General features: G+C 39.4%; 1 protein-coding gene and 1 pseudogene across 1 annotated transcript; one reads left to right on the top strand and one right to left on the bottom strand.

Annotated features, from left to right (window-relative positions):
- Window positions 1–2,320: 2,320 nt before the first annotated feature.
- On the bottom strand, window positions 2,321–8,386 carry LOC145487249 (uncharacterized). Its single transcript, XM_081465977.1, has one exon. It carries the CDS (start codon window positions 2,990–2,992, stop codon window positions 2,321–2,323), a length of 672 nt encoding a protein of 223 aa, XP_081322103.1. The 5' UTR covers window positions 2,993–8,386.
- A 2,647-nt stretch (window positions 8,387–11,033) lies between these two features.
- On the top strand, window positions 11,034–17,728 carry LOC145486484 (uncharacterized; annotated as a pseudogene).
- The last annotated feature ends 993 nt before the right edge of the window (window positions 17,729–18,721 follow it).

Below are 18,721 nucleotides of genomic sequence, written 5' to 3'. Positions count from 1 at the left end.
AATCGGCATTCTTTCTGACACGAGATAGCAAGCTTGCTTCACTGTTCAACCAGTCTATCAAGTTCAGAACATTTTCTTCCTTTTCAATGCGGTGCATTTCACGGCCAAATACGATGTTGTCTTTTGTGTCTAATTTTGAAAGAAGCGAGACATGACAAAGGGCGCATCTTTGGCATTAGTCACTGCACAACTTTTTTGTTCCATAGTGTTTGCGAATCCAAGAATCGTTGCAGCATAGCAAGAAAGTGAAGTTGAATCACTCTTTATTGGTTTAAGATCGATAATTTCTTTTAACAGCCCATCCATTAATTTTCTGTGATCTCCGAATTCAGAGTCCAGAATTTTCCATGCCTGATCGATTGTTTTGCAAGGCCTGACTTGATTTGTCCAAAACGAATTTTTTGGTGTGCTTTGTGAAGTCTTTGTAATTGCTCGTCTTTGTCCTGTTTGTACTTTTCCATCCACTAATTGAATTCACTCTTTCAAGGTGCATAATTTTTCCTACTTCCATCTCAATTTGGTACCATCAGTTTCTTGAGTCCATGATTAGTGTTCTTTTGGGAACTTAACACATCGGCCATTTTTGTGACTGCGAATGCCATAGCTTCGAGCTTTATGTGATCATTTGATGGCTTCTTTTCCGCGTTACACTTCTTTTGATAAACAGCGAACCTTTTGGTACATTTCAAATAATCAGACTTGACTTTTTCACCAATTTGCTTGTTTGCACTCATTTCGGCATTTTCAGTCTCTCTGGACTCAATTAGCCTTGCCGCTATTGTTGATTGTTCCTTTTTCACACTTCAGTATTTAATTGCTATTTCTTTGTGTACATTTTCTAGTGCAATTAATTCGGGTTCAACTTGGTAAAGTATGTTAAATTCTTCGTAATGTTCATCTAAAGATGCTATCGCAATGTCTTGTTTTGCGATGAGTGTTGCAATGTTCTCTAATTTAGGTGGCATGCATACTAGAATAAACTACATTACTTAATTGTTTAATGTAACTCTCCTGTAAGTTCTTCTTTCTTGAACTTGATCTTGCTTTATGGCTCCGTTAAATTCGTAGTATAAAAGGAATTTTACCTTTTGTCCTGGTAAATTTATTAATTCAGTTTTCTTCTGTAGTAGGCTTTTACCAGTGTTTGGATTCTTGTTGACCTTCTCTTTATAACAAGAAGTTTCCTCATCGACTGATAATCCATGGCAATGCCAAACTGTGAATCTGTCCACGGTGCGCCAAGCCAACATTTTCAAAGAATTTTTGACTGGTTTGCACTTGAATCAGACCACAACAGCTGGGAATTATGAGCATGTATTTTTACACTCCTGTCTAGAAGTACATAGTCAAACTGAAAGAAAAAAATTACAATTACTTCGAGGCTCTGTGCCGTAATTGTTGTAATTGACCTTGAAGTAATATGAACTGAAAATATGTTATAATTTTACTTACAATTCTTGTAACCTTTCCCATCCGTAAACCTTGCGTTTAAGTTATGATTCTTTCTCTGTACGAACTTAGCGTCTCTTAACGAAATAACGTTCCCTCTGCGAGATTCAAACCACATGATCCCTTTTATAGAGGTATGTCCCTAGGGACCTTACATAATCCCGCAAGGACTTAAGATAACTTTGTGTTCGTGCAAAACACAAAGCAAAAATGAAAAGTGTGTGAAAAAAACAAACCCAGGGAACCACCAGCATTACCAAAAGGCATTGATGGTTATTGTGGCTAGATATGGAGACTTGGCCGAGTCCTTTTCCTCTTGAAGCAGGGGAGCTTTGACCAGTTGAGCTATAAAGTATGGAATAGTGATGAGATGTTTCTCTACTGGGTTCTTTGTCATATTCTTGCTTTTGTGTCACAAAAAGAAGTCGGAGAAATCTCAGTGCAGCAAACTTTCCTATATGCTACATTTTTTGCCTGTGTGTTTTCTGCAGTGGGAAACCTGTTTCATCTTTGGTGGAGTTCAAACACTGTTCACGATGTAAGGTTTATCATGGGTAATCAGGGCATGGGAAAACAATATGGCAGATTTGCCTGGTGGCATCCATGGTTGATTTTCATTGTTTTTGCCCTCTTATCTGTCTAATGGACGGTAAGGATTTTGAATGAGCTAGAGAATTTTGTGGCTACTGATAACAAGGTAGTTTGCTCACACCATTTTTGGTGTGGAAAACCAAACTTTGCCTCTCCCTACCAAATGCAGGGCACGAAAAAAATTTTGATTTTCTCGAAAAGGTTCTTGAGAAGGGGTTGCCGAAGGGGGCTCTTTCAGTGGTTCCTGTTGGTGCTTGAATGGCAAGACAGCAGACAGGGTTCATGACAGGAGAGCGTTGCGTGCCATCTTGTTTTCCACTAGGACAATGACGTCATTAACTGGGGTCTGAAGAACATTCTTGGTCCCAAGAACTTTACGGTGGATGTCTGGGTCGGATATCCCATTAAGGAGGATATCTCGTATGACATGGTCTGTGTAGTCGACATTTTTCCCACATTGACACTTTGAAGTGGAGGCACAGGTTTCGGCTTTCCCATGTACCCTTGCTGTAAATGCGTGGAAAGGTTTGTCATGTTCCTGACGTAGTTGCACTAGCTCTGTGCATAGGACACCGGTTGCAACTGGTATTACTGTGAGAGAGTGCATGGCAGCCAGCAGGTCTGGTAGAGTGGTTGAAGCAGCATGTGGATTGGCTTTTAGGAGACTGTCGCCAAGCTCATTTTCTGCACATTGAAACAACTGGGAGGGTGCAGATTCATCATTGATGCCTGATCCAATACGAAAGACTTCCCAGCGACGTTTAAACGCGTTCCATTCCTCTGTCAAGATGCCAATGTTTACTTTGGGCTGTTCAAGTTTTGGACCATGAGTAACGGGCAGTGGCGAAGGCCCAGTTGTGTTAGGCAATGTGCACTGATGGGCCAAGCCGTGGTTTGTCAGGAGAGCGATGGTGAGGGCCTCAGAGATGTCATTGGTTTTGAAATCACACATTGGGGACTGTACAAGCGATGACTACCATGGTTCCTGCATGAAGAACTGCCTTCTCGATGAGCAAAATTCACTTCAATGCCAATGATAAAAGAACCATTCTGCAATCGAACAAGAATGCAAAAATCACAATACAATACAAGTAAACTTAGCTACTGAAGTGAAGACACAAGAACTCCATAAGGTAGAAATACCGAGCAAGTCCTTCAGATCGTTCGCAGTGTTTGAAACACAAACATGGCCATCTCGTTTGGCCCAGCGCATGAGTCCCCAGTTAGTGGGTTTACTTAGGAAAAGTCCTGGTACTGGGTTGACTAGCAGGAAACTCTGCACAGTACATTTCCGTTTTCAGCTGCTCCCACTAACATATTACTTACCCTATTGGTGGGCAATGTTCATACTCAAATTGGACAATGATGGAGAGAAATACAGAAAGTTCGTGTTCTTCGTTGCCTTCTTGAATCCACCACATATTTCATATTTCTTTATTAGTGGTGCTAGACTACAGTTGCATGCAACATCCAATATGGCAACCAATATCATTTTGCAATTGGAGGACAAATGCAAGCAAAGTACAAGTATGCTTGGATTTTAAAGAGGGGGGCGTAAGGGTTTGCAGTGATGCGGTTTTGCGTTATATTTGGTGCAGTTTTGCGGAAATCTTTATTTTAACCTGCGTTATTGCGGTTTAATAAAACTAAGCAGTATGCGGTTTTCATAAATTTTCAATCGCGGTAATCGGTAAAAAAGAGTCTGCAGCCGTCTGTGCTTTCCAGTTATGACAGTTATTACTCGGATCCTGATGCTTCCGATGACTTTTGATCTCTTGTTTATGTTTTGCAAGGGACCACTCTTGTGCAAGCAAGCTTTGCCGTTTGTAATTTCCACTTTTTCCAGTCAATAATTGCTATGATTAACCAATTTATCCAATGATATGTCGACTTGTTGACTTTCTGGGCTGGGAATCTTTTGTTCAGATCTCCTACAGTATTTGCCATGGCCTCTTGCGAGACAATGTCTGCCGAGCAAGAAAAAGTGGTTATGAGGATGGTCGGGAAGAGACGATGTTACTTCAAGGAGAGATTGGAATCTCAGCAATGTTTCCTCTGGGAACAAGAAGTCGCTTCTGGAGAGTTACACGCTTCAACAATCATTTGCTTTACTGAACACTTCATGGGGCTGACTGTGTTGTCTTCAGGTCATTCAAAATTCTTCTTGGAAAATTTGAAATGAAATGTAAGGTTGATTCAGTTGAATTGCGACATAAAATGGATGTTCCGAGCTTGTATTTAGGATATTTGAGCTTGAAAACTAGCATCTTGACAAATTTTCACCGAACATTAAAGTTGCGGAAAGCTTGCGTTGTGTAACATTCGACTGGTTTCCAGTGTTGAAGTTGTAAACATCAATGTGTCTCAATTGGGTAACTCGGCAGTATTAATGCGTGCACTAGCGCACTGATATTAGTTCCACAGCAGCATAACGAAGTCAGTCCCACAGACGTGTGTCAACTTTTACAGTATTTTATGAGTGTGATGATCATACATTGATTAACATGAACGTACACTTTAATCAGTCTAAATAAGGTCGTATTTCTAATGGAATGGCGAACTAGAAGTAATGATGACGGCACCATAGTACGTTTGTAACTGCGGTTTCAGTATTTTGGTAAATTTCCATGCGGTGTTGCGGTTTTTATGATTTTTATGCTGTTTTGCGGCTTTCAGACCCCCCGTACGTCCCCCTCTTTAAATTATCAATTCTTTCAACTCATTGTTTTGCTCATCTTGCAGTCTTAAGTTTTGAAATTGTTTTTGATTGGAAATTATCACCAACAAGACTACTAAGACAAATTACACGTGCCCAATGGACCACTTAACTTTCACTTTCACTTGCCCAAGAGCAAAATTTACTTGCCCTGGGCAGTTGGACCTGGTTTTTTTTCTTGAAACGGAGTATTTGGTTGTGAGTGATAAAGAAAAGAACTCCCCAAAGAAACAAAGGGCAATTATTAAGAAAGATGCAATGCCAGGGCCTTCCATAGTCATAGTTGTGAATGTAAAGCAAGAAGGTGTCCAATGTACCATCATCAGTCCTCTTGCACACCATTCCAGGGTCTGAAATTAACTTTTTTAGGCAGGGGTGAACTGGTATTTTGGAATTTTTGTTTCAGTGCCCAGAGGGAAAAATGTGGTTGCCAAAAAGTGTCAATAAAATTTTTCTTTCACAGCGAAACAAAGACGTGAAGTTTTTCTAGATGTTTCTTTGCATGAAAAGATTCCTACTCCTTAACAATCGTAAGAGTCAGATCAAGGGCATTACAGCACGAAGTACGCTACCATTTCTACCAGACAAAGATTTTTGACACTTTTCTGACACTTTTGATTGAGGGGGGGAGTTTTTCAGACACTTTGAAATTTACTCGCGAACAAGGCTTAAGATTACCGCGTCGTTCTTAAACAACCTTAAAATGAATTTTCAAGAAATTTGTAAGCAATGAACAAGTTATGTCTGAAGTCTTTGCAAGATAGTAATTCAATTTCAAATAACAAATCTATTTTTTCTATCCACAGCAAACATACAGTTATGTGTAAACGTAAATGGCAGCTTATACGATAATGGAAGAGCCTCCCTTCTCTTGCTCGTGAGCGAATACTAGATTAGAACCACCAAGGCTTAGGTCAATGCACTATTGCAAGAGAGGTCAGGACTAGTCATGAATTCGTAAGAAACGTTATTAGAAGTTATGATGAAACAAATTTGTCGATTTAAATACCACGTGCTAATTTTGCCGAGTGCAAAATTGACGTAAATGTTCTTCAATACATTTTAGTGCAAAAGCATATAAAACTGAGCACATACGCATCAGAGATACAACATAGGCTACTGTTGGACGGAGTGGTACATCCTAATGACTTACTGGGAACGTCGCAAATTAATCGACGACTCGGAGGAGACCTTGTTTAGTAAGAAGAAACTGACGGTGTCCCCGCTTGAAGCTGAAAAATCAGGAGCACTGGATCGGCAAAACAAATATCTACAAGTTATATCTAGATATCCAGCCAGTAAGCTTCATTTCTTTGATGAATCAAGCATGATCAAAATAATAGGTAATCGCAAGTATGGAAATGCTTAAGTCAGCGTGCAAGCTATTGAAGTGCAGCATTACAATCTAACGCAACATTTATAATGAATCTGCTCCATTCAGTTGTCAGTGTTGATTACTTCAATATTCTTCAAGGTCCATCAAATGGTTTGGAACTTTTAAATTGTTTTGACGATGCTTTACAGGTTGACCGGGCTGATGGAAGTGCTGCTCTCATGCGTGGCAAAGTTGTAGTAATGGACAATTGTGGATTTCACCATGCCGGGCACATTGAGCCAGTGTTGCAAAATATGCTTAATAGATGTGGAATTGAGTTGATTTACAAACCACCGTATTCACCACACCTGAATACATGTGAGTACTGTTTCAACCAAATCAAACAATTTCTTTGACTGCACCAGTTGTTGGCAACGAATGAAACGGAAGTGGCAATTGGAGAAGAAATATGTCATATCAAGGCAGAAAACTCAGCAGGGTATTACAGGAAGTGCGGCTATCTGGTATAAAACTGACAATATATGACATAAAAATAAATATGAGAGAAAAAAGGGAGAACAGCTGCGCATTACTTATATTGAATATTCGCAACAATTGATGTTAAAGCTAGTATTTATTTTAGTTTCTCGTTTGTTGATATTTATAAAAAAATGCATGTCACACCCTTGTTCGTTTCAAGACATTTTCGTGCGCCTGTTGTAGTTTCTATTTTTATCTCAAGTCGTGAGAACAAATACATTTTGGAAATACATTGCATGCAACAGTAAGATATTTGGTAAAAATGTATCCTCTTATTATTTAGGTGGTATAAACTGAGAAATAAAATTTGTATTCAAGGCAGACTACTCAAAAATGTTTTCTGCGCTTGTATCAGAAATTGAGCGACTATGTAAAACAAACCGTGATACGTAAACAACAGGTATCAAGAAAGAATTCAACACAACGCAACGTTTTAATCTCTAAGGCGTTAATCACAAAATTTAAATCAAAACATGAACACAACGGTTGACAAAGCAATATCAGCACAGTTGACTATGTCAGCTCATTCATTAGAAACTGAAGATTGGCGATTTACAGCGCTATTCAAATATACATCAACATTTCTGTTTTGATACTGTTCAATCAGAACTGGTAGCTGCCAATCCTCGCTCGTATGAAATTCAGGAATCTTTCCATTCAGCGCTTTTTCCAGAATAAGAAGATCTTGGTCTAAGGAAACGCGATCACTGTACTTGATTAGATTACAGACTTTCAGTCTGGGACACATGACTGCAAAAAACGAAGTTGACGCCTTCTTACGTGACTGGCAAAATGCTTTCAGCTTTGATTCTGCATCACTATGTTCTTGCTGTAATCGTTTAATTTCTTTTGGCAGCTCTGATATCTTTTCTTTTAGTTCTGGATGCTTGTCTCTCAAACCACAAGTGTCATGGGAAAGGCAGGGAGATGAAGTACATCTCGGGTTTGTATGTCCAGATTTATGACAATTTCTATAGATCCTCGAGTGAATAGCTGAGAGAGGGTCGAGGGCATCATTTTCACAAGTGGCCTTGTGTAGTTCTTCCTTGGCACTCAACAACAATACTCTTCAATTGAACATTTTCGGCTAATTCAGTTTTCACGTTGTCTAAAGGTGATCAAGTCGGGTTTTACAGTTGATGTGGCAGCACAAACAAAGCTTCTCTCTAATGAGCAATGGTCGAGCTTATGTTCAGTATCCCTTGCAGAGGATGATATTTGTTGAATCTATCTTTTTCTTGCCAGGCCTAACGGTTGAACAACAGGTGAATCTAGCTCACTGACTCTAAGAATTATTTCCTGATAAAGCCCTTGATCTACTGAACTAGCACAAGCAAACATCTCTTGAAAATTATCTGTCATCCTCGTTTATGTTCACAAAATCGCCGTCTTCATCCTTGCATCATACTCACAAAGTGCTGGGCGTGTGATGTCGCAAGCTACTGCAGGTCTGTCCGATATCCTCCACAAGTGAAGAAAATGAATAGTTTAGAACTATGCCATTGACAACGTCTGCTTCAACGTAAAACTTGACAAATTTACCCTTGCCATATTCCACTTTCACTTGGAACTTTATGCCGCATGCCGACAAACAAACAAACTAAAACTATATTGAGACTTTCTTCCCTCCACGTATCAATCACAAAGTCTAGACTGTCTCTCCCCACTTTGATGTTGGGGCTCTTCAAGAGTGTAAAAAAGTGTCAGAAATTCATCGAAAATCTTGGGCTGGTGGAAACGGTAGCGTGCTTCATGCTGTAAAATGTCATATAGGCTACAATCTTACCTTCATTTTTGATCTAAATTAATTTTTATGGAAGTTAAAAACTTCGAAGAGACAAGGGGTAATTTTCTTGCTTAACACCAAACAAAGTTTTGTGATTTAAAATGAAATCAATTCCTTGAAACCGGTTCAAGACGTTAAAACTAGCCTCAAAATTCTGGTTGCTATCACTTAATTTTCAATTGCATTGCCGACCAGCTGGTTGCAATTTTGGACCCTGTATTCTCTCACTTTTGCAGCCATAGCAAGAGAGTATGATGTACGGATGTTTACTGGCCTGTCATGCCAAGAGTGTCAGTGTGTTTCTTATGCCTTCAAGAGAAAGATACGCCTTCAAAGATAATGCACTATCGGAAAGGTCCTAGAGATGCACAAAAAGATACATCACAACCCAGGGTAAACAACAAACAAAGAGCACTGACACTAGAACAGGAGTTTCTTGTTTTTATGATGAAACTAAAAATGGGTCTATTTCTCTTTGATCTGGCTTTTAGATTTGCTGTTTCTGAAAGCACTTTGCATTCACACTGTTTTGAACTTGTGGTCAAAGTGAAGAAATTGAAGGGCAGGTGTTTCTTCCACATGATATCCTCAATGATATTTCCTCTTCCCAAACTTGTTTTTTTCGATTCACATGTTACAGTATTGCTCAAATGTAAGTTACTACATCTCATCTTGTTTCTTGCGAGACGAGTCTCATTTCTCTCAAGATGCATCTCATTTCTCTGTAAAATCACTGAAGCATTAAGTGTTGGAGTAAATTACTCGCAACAAGCTTGCGTGCATATGAAAAGCAACTGCTAGTATGCTACAGCAAAAAGTTCCATCGAATGTGAGATACTGTGTATTGATTGCTCCCTCTATTTGCATCAAACATCTCAAACGTTTGTAATGACATGTTAACATACATCGTTTGCATTGTGGCGGAACATTATTTTCAACCATAATTTGCAAAGGAAACAACCTTGAGTTTACGCAGGGAAGGAAATAGAACAGAGAAATAGGGAGGGTTTAATACAGTACAACCCAAGAGTAATACAATTCGTTTGCGAAAAAATTGTTCAGATTTTACCGCCAATTTACTTTTGTGTTGGGTAGATTTTCATCACATGCTAAGCAACATGTTGAGCAAGTGACTCAAATTTCATTAGCGATCAAAACAACTTGTAGTAACGACCTTCTCTTTTCGTTTGGTGGGCTATTTTCCATACTTATGGCTATGAAAATGCAGATCATTGAATGAGTTCAATCGCCGCTTCCACATAGAGATTTTTGATGGTTACCTTGGGAGTTTTTCAACTTGACAAAGAGACAATTATCACCAAGCGAGTAACATCCATAGGTTCCTAAAAGTTGTGTATTTTATCGCTTGGTTAAAAATGGTTTTCATCTGATTTATATCAGTAACTTTTATAGTTTGGTTCAGAATAGTGGTACTGAGTTCAAAATCAATGTTGCAAAAACCACCAAGATAGAAATGGAGCACAGAATGCAAAAGATGTGTGTGGATTTCATGTCCCAGATGTGCTAATGTGCATAAGGTTGGAAGCAACTTGACAAATGAAAGAAATGTTTTGTTTTTGGCATCTTGTTCGTCAATTTTTGTGTGGCAAAAGGGGAAAAAACAAATATCTCGATTTCTGCAAAGAAATACCTTTGAAATATATGCCAAGAAAGAAAGCTGTGACAAAAGCGAACCTTCTTGCGTCAAGTTGTTTGGTTTGAATGCTATGCTGATTTAAGGCACCATGATTCATTCATTGTTATTTTGCTTTTTAACTATGCCATTGCTGTCTCTGAACTTGCAATTCAATGTGTATCTTTGTTTCTAAAAGTTCTAGCTGGGAAACATGAAGACTTTCGCTTTAAAGTACGAATCGTTTTAAATCAGCTCACAAAACTGTTGTGAATCAAAGTGACAAATGCATTCAATTGTTGACTTAAACGACCACAGATCGCAGATCTCAAATGAAGTGTAAACCAATAAACATGAAAACATTTGCTTTAAAGTATGAAACACTGAGTTTGCAAATCAGTTGATACAGGTATTATGTTCGGCAAATAACTTTTAAGACTAAAATAAGCACAAGCGCATCACTGATTTAAATGTTGATTGCAAACTTACATCTTAAGCCCTGGTCAAACAGTTCATGACAGCGTTGATAGTTAACGATAGTTGAAGCACACGCTTCTGTTCAACCACCAACTATCATGCACTATCATCAACTATCATCCATTATCATTCATTTTGAGCTTGTTCAAATTCTTCATGATAGTCGATGATAGTTTTTCTTGTTTGACCACACATATGATAGTTCATGAAAGTTTTTCAGTCAGCTGGTTTGGTAATCTAAGGCCCGGTAGTGATCAATATTTCCTCAGGTGTTTCAAAGTTCATGCAAAACATTTCCTTGTAAGCGGCAGTGTCCCGCACTCGCAATTCTTCCACCAATTTCAACATCTTGCTTTTGTTTCTCCTTTTGATCCATTCCCTTGTCCGTCATCTCTTCCACCAACACTTTCCAAATTCATCTTCCATACATTCCTCCAACAAATCGATTACCAGTAAACAAGTTGCCACCCTCTTTTGTTGCGAAAAATTCATACTTTTACAAGTTTGTCTCATGCTATGCCATTTTTACGTGGAAAGAGCCTGGAACTAGCTGCTCGTGTGACTTTGCTTGCGTGACTGGCGGTGAACTATCGTCAACTATCACCAGCTTCTTTCGCCGTTTGACCATGTCAATGATAGTTGTTGGTAGTTGATGATAGTTAGGAGAGAATCAACTATCATTGACTATCATGCGCCGTTTGACCAGGACTTTGTCCAAACAAGCTAATGTTCAACAAGTCTCGCTTTACAGTTGGACCACTGTAAATAAACAATATCAAACAGTGATTATGGTTTAATATCAACATGGGTAAATTGACCTGCGATGTAATTTGCAAATGCAATGCTTTAACTAAGCACAAGCATGCCACCGATTGAAATGTTGATTGCCAACTTTCATAGTATTTTATTTAGATCTGCAGTGGTACTGATGTTTTAGTAGTCTGGCTTTACAATTTTAAGTTTGGCCACTGTAAATAAACAAATCGAACTATGATTGTGTCTTAATCTCGCTGCATGTGTAAATCTACCCTTCAAAGCAATTTGCAAGCATAAATTTGTAGTACTTAACACTCTCATCGATCATTGCATTCGAACACTGGCATTGTGTGTTACTACAATGCAAATGATTAGTACTTACAGTGCACTTGCAAGAAATGAGAAAAGACTTGTGTAAAACGAGACGCGTCTCAAGAGAAACGAGACTTTCGAGAGAAACAAGACTCATCTGGAGAGAAACAAGACATGTCGCGAGACAGTGGTAACTTACATTTGAGCAGTACTGTAACTCGTGAAGTTTTGTGCTGTTTTCAGAGCTCCCGTTTAACTGCAGTCAACTTGTGAAAGCTAGTCTGTAAGAGATGGAGTGGAATGTCACAATCATAGGGAAATCTCTGCAGAAAAGTCCAGGCAAGCCATTATGTTCACTTGTCGTAACTGATGGACCATGAGTACAGATAGAGGCAAACTTTGTGGTTTCTAGCAATTTATCTTCATGTCCTTGAAACGAAGCTGCCTTAATTGTTGGAGCATTAGAACTGCAGCTTTCAGTACTTAACAAGTTAGTTGTAAAAAGAAACTTGGTGTGTTTGGTGGTTTTCTGATCAAGACATTGGATGAAGCAGATCATTTGCTCTTGCACAGAGATATCTGTGAAGTCATCAACAAGTAGTACAAAACTTATGGCTGCCTGAGCCTCTGACAGGAAGGAATTGCAAACTGCATCTCTTTATGCTAGCATCATTCCTTTTGTACTCTTTGACTCCTATGTTGGAAGAGCTTAATTTCGTCCTCCCTGGCAATATTACAAGCTCGTTAAGACAGGCTACTTTCCGGTTTGGTATCTATTTCTTTCATCAAGAAATATAGATTGCGCATGTCACATTCAGTGGTTTTGCTCTCAGCAGCTTTTCTGTTGCTCATCTCTGCTTCCTCTCTGGGTTTGTTCAAGTTGTACAGCCTTGCTGTGTATTGCTCACCTCTTTCTGAAAAGATACTACCTCTCAGGGTTTGTTCAAGTTGTACAGCCTTGCCGTGTGTCTTACTGTTGAGGTGTCTGGGCAATGCCAAAGACTTAAACCTCACTGAGGGCTCTGAGGAGACACTATCTTGCTTGTTCTGTGTAGAGTAGGTATTTTGCTTCTGGTGCAAGATGCAATAGATCTAAGATCTAAGTCCATCTAAGTTTTAAATAAACATGAGTGGTTGAACAGTTTTTCTTTTTTCTTGTCCTTGTTCACCCCTTTCCTTCAGGAAATCTTTTCTCTGCAAGACATGCAACTTACATCACATATGTCATGAGAGAGCATGTGAGCAACAGCTGGGAGCAGTCACGTTTTCTGAGAGGGAAGAAATCTTTCCCTCTGCAAACCTGGAATCGTTATATAAGTTTGCTTTGGAAACAAATGCCTATTACAAAAGGTAAAAAGAATAAGAGAGGTGCAAGAGGTTCTACAGAGGAAGAAATATCTGTGGCAAAGCGCACAAACATGATGACTGACAACGCACAGAGCAAAGAAGAAGTTGAACAAGCAGAAGAGGTTGACACTACAAATGAACCCAATCTTTACAACATTCAAACTTACCTCATTAGCATACAAAATAACCACAGAAAATATCCTCAAGGAAAACAACAAACTCTTGAACGGAGTTGGTGAAGTGAAGTTGTTGCTTAACCCTGTTTTCTGTATGATCATCCAGATCGTCCCCATCATCCCAGTTGTCTCAAAAAATGTCCAGACGATTGTAAATGACCTGGATGACTGAGACGACCTCAATAGCTTGGATAGAATTGAGTTCTATCTGGACAATCGGGATGATCGTGTAAATTTTGAAGCGATCATATTGAAACACTCTCAGATGACTGAGATGATCATGGCCATTGAAGGCTATCCCAGAAATAACTCATATCCCATAACTCCTAGCTCATGTGCTCCATTTCAAAATGGCAGCAGAAAACACGGAGTTCAACACATCACTCTGGAAGAAGTGCAAAAATATCCAGCAGTTTTTAACAGATTTTGTAAGGACTATAACAGTAAGTTTACAAGAATGAATATCTGGAAAGCAATAGGAGAGAAATTTGGCTTGGATGCAGCTGAGCCAGAAAAAAAAGTGTTCCATCTGGTTCTGGACGTGATGCTGTCCCGTCTCCAGCAGAGTTTAGTAATTTGGATTGATTGGCAAACCACATCAACCAACGACCATCCACTGTTAGTAACATGCAGAGTTGTGATGAAAGCGAAGGTGATGCAGATCATGGTGAAGAAGCAGAAAGCCCAAACAATGTCGAGGACTTGCTTGAATATGAGGAAAGATCAAGTGAGAATGAGAGTCTCTTGCAATCTGGAATGCCTGTTTCTCCAACTTCTTTAACTTTAACTTAATTCTTTAACTTTAATTTAATTTAACTTTAACTTTAACTTAATTCTTTAACTTAATTCTTAAATGAAGAATTAAGTTAAAGTTAAAGTAATTTTTTTGTTTTTAAATTTTGAAGTTAGTGTTAAACTTACTGTATTTATTCGATTAGGTGCCCTGTTGTTGTTCTTGTTATGGGGGGAGGGGGGCACGTGTTAGATTTTCCTCCCAACAGCTGTAAACTTTATCAGCTTCACTTGTTTCTTTTATACATCCGGCCAAGCCTTCACTATTGTGACCATCATCATTAATAGTCATTAGCTATGGCCCAAATACAAGCATTTAGTGTTTGTACCTGAAAAAGTCTGCGAGGTGAAATGCGTAGGAGAATAATCAAGTTTCACAGCCACAGTTATGTTGTCTGTCTATCATTATTTTACTTAGGATTGTAGATTCATTGTAAAATATATGGATAGGGGTGAACAACTTGATCTATGTGCTGGCTAATTAAAAACCCAGCAACCTATATTGTACCCATTGTTTGCTGAATTGACTCAGATAAACACATAGTAGTTATACTTTGTGACTGACAGATAGAGTAGCATTTATTTTAAAATTGCTCAATATAAATTTAAGGAAAAGCAAAGGGAAATAAAATCTACTCTTACACAAGTGGGCTTATTTAAGTGCCAAAAGTCATTGCACTCCTTAGTTACGGGTTCTGCCATAACTCTGGACATGTTGCAGTTGCCAAGGAACTTCCTCCTCAGCACTGCTAAAGTGTGACTCAAAGTCATCTTGTGCTCTTCTTGCCTCAAATGTGTATCTATTGCCTCCAATCTGGTTAAGGTGTCTAAGACCCCCTTCATCATAGTTGACTTCACTCCTCCAGTCACCAGGAATTATGTTCCCACTACTGTCTTCGCAGACAACAAACCCCGCTGGTGTACAGTTGGCATTCTCTGTCAAGTGCAGATAATTGTGAAGGCAAATTGTGGCTTGCACTATTTTCTCTACCAAAGCAACATCTGCTCTTATTGCCCATCTGAATATTCTCCACTTTGCTGCCAATATCCCAAATGCATTTTCAATTGTTCGCCCTGTTCTTGATAGCCTGTAATTATAAATTCTTTGACACTGGTCAAGGTTTTTGCTAGGATATGGCTTCATGAGCCAGCGCTTAAGTAGGAAAATATCCATCTCCAACAATGACATAGGGGAGATCTTTGTCTCCATGGAGGGAAGGGCTCGGGAGGTTTAACTCTGTGGGGTGTTGTTCGAATGCTTGACCAAACACGGAGTAGGATAGTACACTAGCATCATTTGTACTGCCAAATCCTCCAATATCTGCAAATGTGAAACAATACTTAGCGTCACAAATTGCCAATAAGACAATACTGTGGAAGCTTTGGGCAGTCCTTTATGATATGCTTTCTGTCACCAATACAAGGGTTAAAAGGTCTTCAAAACGCTCCGGGGACATTCTTGTGAACCTAGCTAGACAATAAGTTCATACTTCACATCAGTCAGTTTCCTTGTTAACTTGCACAAACCACATAGTTTGAAAATCCTACCTGAAGAAAAATTCCCTGTCATGCAGTCCAAGCTCTTGTACCAGAGTATGGTAAGCTCCAAATTGTTCTCGCTTCTGATATATCTGTTGAACCCAAAATCTGTGTCTCTTTGGGATTCTTTGAGCTCTTTTACAGCCCAAAATGAAGAGAATACGATAACAAGCCAGGAGATTCGTTCTGCAGTTGACATTCAACATTTTGTTTGCGAATATCGCACCAAATTTTTTTGTCGGACCCAGGAACATCGCTGATTACCGTGCGTCTTCAGTCTTTGAAGCGGTCATATGGAAACCAGCAATTGTCTCAGTTTTCCTGATCGTCTGAACATTTTTTGAGACAACTGGAATGATTGGGACGATCTGGATGATCATATGGAAACCAGGCTTAAGGAGGTTGGAAAGCGAGCTGTTGATGACAAAGACCATGCTAAGCGATGTGCAAGACACCGACAAGGAACTGAGACTTGAACTTGATGCAGCTAAATGAAAAATCTCCCTGCAAAGAGATGAAATAGATGACCTGTACTGCTTGGATGATTTAGAGCGATACTTGAGAAAGAACTCGCTTAAAATTGTCGGTATTCCTGAAAGTATTCGTGAAAATGAAGGTGCAGTACTCAAAATCGCCAATGCGTTGAATGTTGAAGTAAAACCCAACAATATCAACATCTGCCATTGAGTGAAAAGAAAGAAATCCAGCCCAGTTATTGTACGTTTTGTTAGTCATAAATCTTCTCTTTATAAACAGAGTTCAACTGAAAAATGTACAATTTGCCGATATATTTGCAGATGCTACAGCAGCAGATCAAGCTCGAGCCAGCAAGATTTTCATCAATGAAAACGTGACAGCATTCACAGAGAGTTGGTGGGAGAATTGTTTTAATCACCACACATTTAAATGGTGTGAAAACTTCGTTATTCGACATCAAAGCACCTAACAACCAATCAGAACAACTAGAGTTCATCCACAGATTAAACAATTTCATTGTAGACAAGTCCGAAACAGCAAATATTGTCATTTGAGGTGATTGGAACTGTATGCTAACAAAAAGAGACAAAAAAGGCGGAGCATTTTGGAAACCTACACCCCTTAGAAATCTGCTACTAACCGCCATGGAAACCTTTGATTTAATTGACATTTACAGAGCCCGCCATCCGAATTCACAACTTTTTTCATACGAATCTAAATTCTTACAGGTTTTTCTTCAGGCAAAATCTTCGGTAAAGTATGTAAGCAAAGTTGGCATTACCGTGTTGATTGCACCTGATCATAAGGCAATCTATTTTTATGTCGTTGCCTGTGACGATCTCAAAGGGCTGTGGTTTCTTGAAATTCAACAATACCTTGCTTGATGATGAAGTCTATATAGCACATATTCGCGAACTCATACCTCAAATATGCACCCCCCTAAACTGATAGACTGAGTAATCTTATTTTCTTGTGACATTTGACTAAAAACTGAGAAACAACAAAGAAAATTCAAGCAGTTAAATTTCAAGAGGAATTGTTCTGGCTTTCATTCTTTTCTTTTCTTTTCTTGTTCAGTTACTTTTTTCACTAATTAATCAACAATGCTGACAACAAACACAAGTACAACTTCAGTGGTCTTCAATCAAAACACAGCTATATGTATATGAAAGTCCTTTCAATGCTAAATGAAAGTTGTTGTGCAGATTATTTACTTTGGTTGCTGGATAACAGAAAGACTGTTTACCTCTAACTCAAGGAGAGCTAGAGTTTCATTGAAATAAAATGGCAAGGAAAATAAAACAAAGCAAAAAGAAGGATGAACATACTTCATGTAACTGGTTACAGTTTCATCTCATGACTTCTTGGTGTTAAGAGGGCATGATTTGTGCATTGTCAAACCACAGCAGCAGGTTTTGGCACTGATTATGGTTTGACTCTTCCTGTTCCTGCGGTTCATCATCATCATCATCTTCTCCATAGGTGTGCTGAACTGCTTGACCTCTCACCCATTTTTTCCTGGCTTCTTGGTCTTCGGCTCTTGCCACCATCATTTGAACTCTGAGGGTCCTAGCATGACTAGATTTTCAGTTTTCAAGTTCAGCAACCCCCTCCTTGATCATCTCACTAAGAGCCTGGACAACTGCTGGCAGGATAGGGAGATTGAGACACTTCTACGGATCAATGGCCCAATGGTATTGAGGTTTCTCGAACTTCAAAACACCAGGTCATATTACCATGACATAGCCCTGCATTTGTCAAGGTCATGTAGTGTAACCCATTGGAAGACACCCTCATTATTATAACTTTTATTTGGGAATTAAAGTACTGGTGAGAATGGATGAACAGAATTTTGAAATGTCTTTTTAAATCTCAGGGGAGGTGCGGTGGCCTCATGGTTAGTGCGCTCATCTCCAGATCGAGCGATCTGGGTTTGAGCCCTGGCCGGGGACATTGTGTTGTGTTCTTGGGCAAGACACTTTACTCTCACAGTGCCTCTCTCCACCCAGGTGTATAAATGGGTACCGGCGAACTTAATGCTGGGGGTAACCCTGCGATGGACTAGCATCCCATCCAGGGGGGAGTAGAAATACTCCTAGTCGCTTCATGCTACAGAAACCGGGATAAGCTCTGGCCTGATGGGCCACTTGGCTCGCATGCAGACTTTACCTTTTAAATCTCAAAAGTAAGAAAGCATGTTCATTCCTTAGCTGGTATCACTGAGGGGGCCAGTCGTAGTCACATGTTAATGGGAACTTGGTGTGATGGTCTTTCCCCTCACAGCTAGGCTCCTCATCCTTGTCACATCTGTTACATGTACATGTATGCTGTGGGTGAAATCCACACGAGCCTCCATCCCAGGTATGAATGTCTCTGCAGTGTTACTGTGAGAGAATCCTCATGCATTCTACACATTCTGCAGGGTTACTGGACTGCTGGAGAATACAAAAGTGATTGATTCTTGCTGCCTTTATGAAATTTTCTGACATACATCTACTACCAGACCTGTGCCTTTCACATTTACATTTTAGCATTCCAATGCCAGGAAACTTGTCCTTTAGCTTGTTCTTTACATCTGCAGAAAATTCTTTCCTCTTGGCAGCCTCTTTTAAATTGTTTGTGTGGACCCTATCAACATGTCCTCCACACTTGTATATTTTTGCATCTGGGTGATGTTGACTCACAGACTTTGCAGAGCTAGAGTCGCCATCTTGCCAAACTGTATTCACACAGGAACCTTCATCCTTGGCTTGTTGGTATTCTATCTTTCTCCTCTTCACACATGTCATCCAGTATTGCAGTAATGTGCGGGTAA

This window comes from Orbicella franksi, chromosome 5, assembly GCF_964199315.1.
Source record: "Orbicella franksi chromosome 5, jaOrbFran1.1, whole genome shotgun sequence".
Classification (NCBI taxonomy): domain Eukaryota; kingdom Metazoa; phylum Cnidaria; class Anthozoa; order Scleractinia; family Merulinidae; genus Orbicella; species Orbicella franksi.
This window is presented reverse-complemented; position numbering and strand designations above follow the sequence as displayed.

Coding starts and splice junctions, on each gene's coding strand:
- LOC145487249 (XM_081465977.1), bottom strand. CDS start 2,992: ATGTGTGATTTCAAAACCAATGACATCTCTGAGGCCCTCACCATCGCT.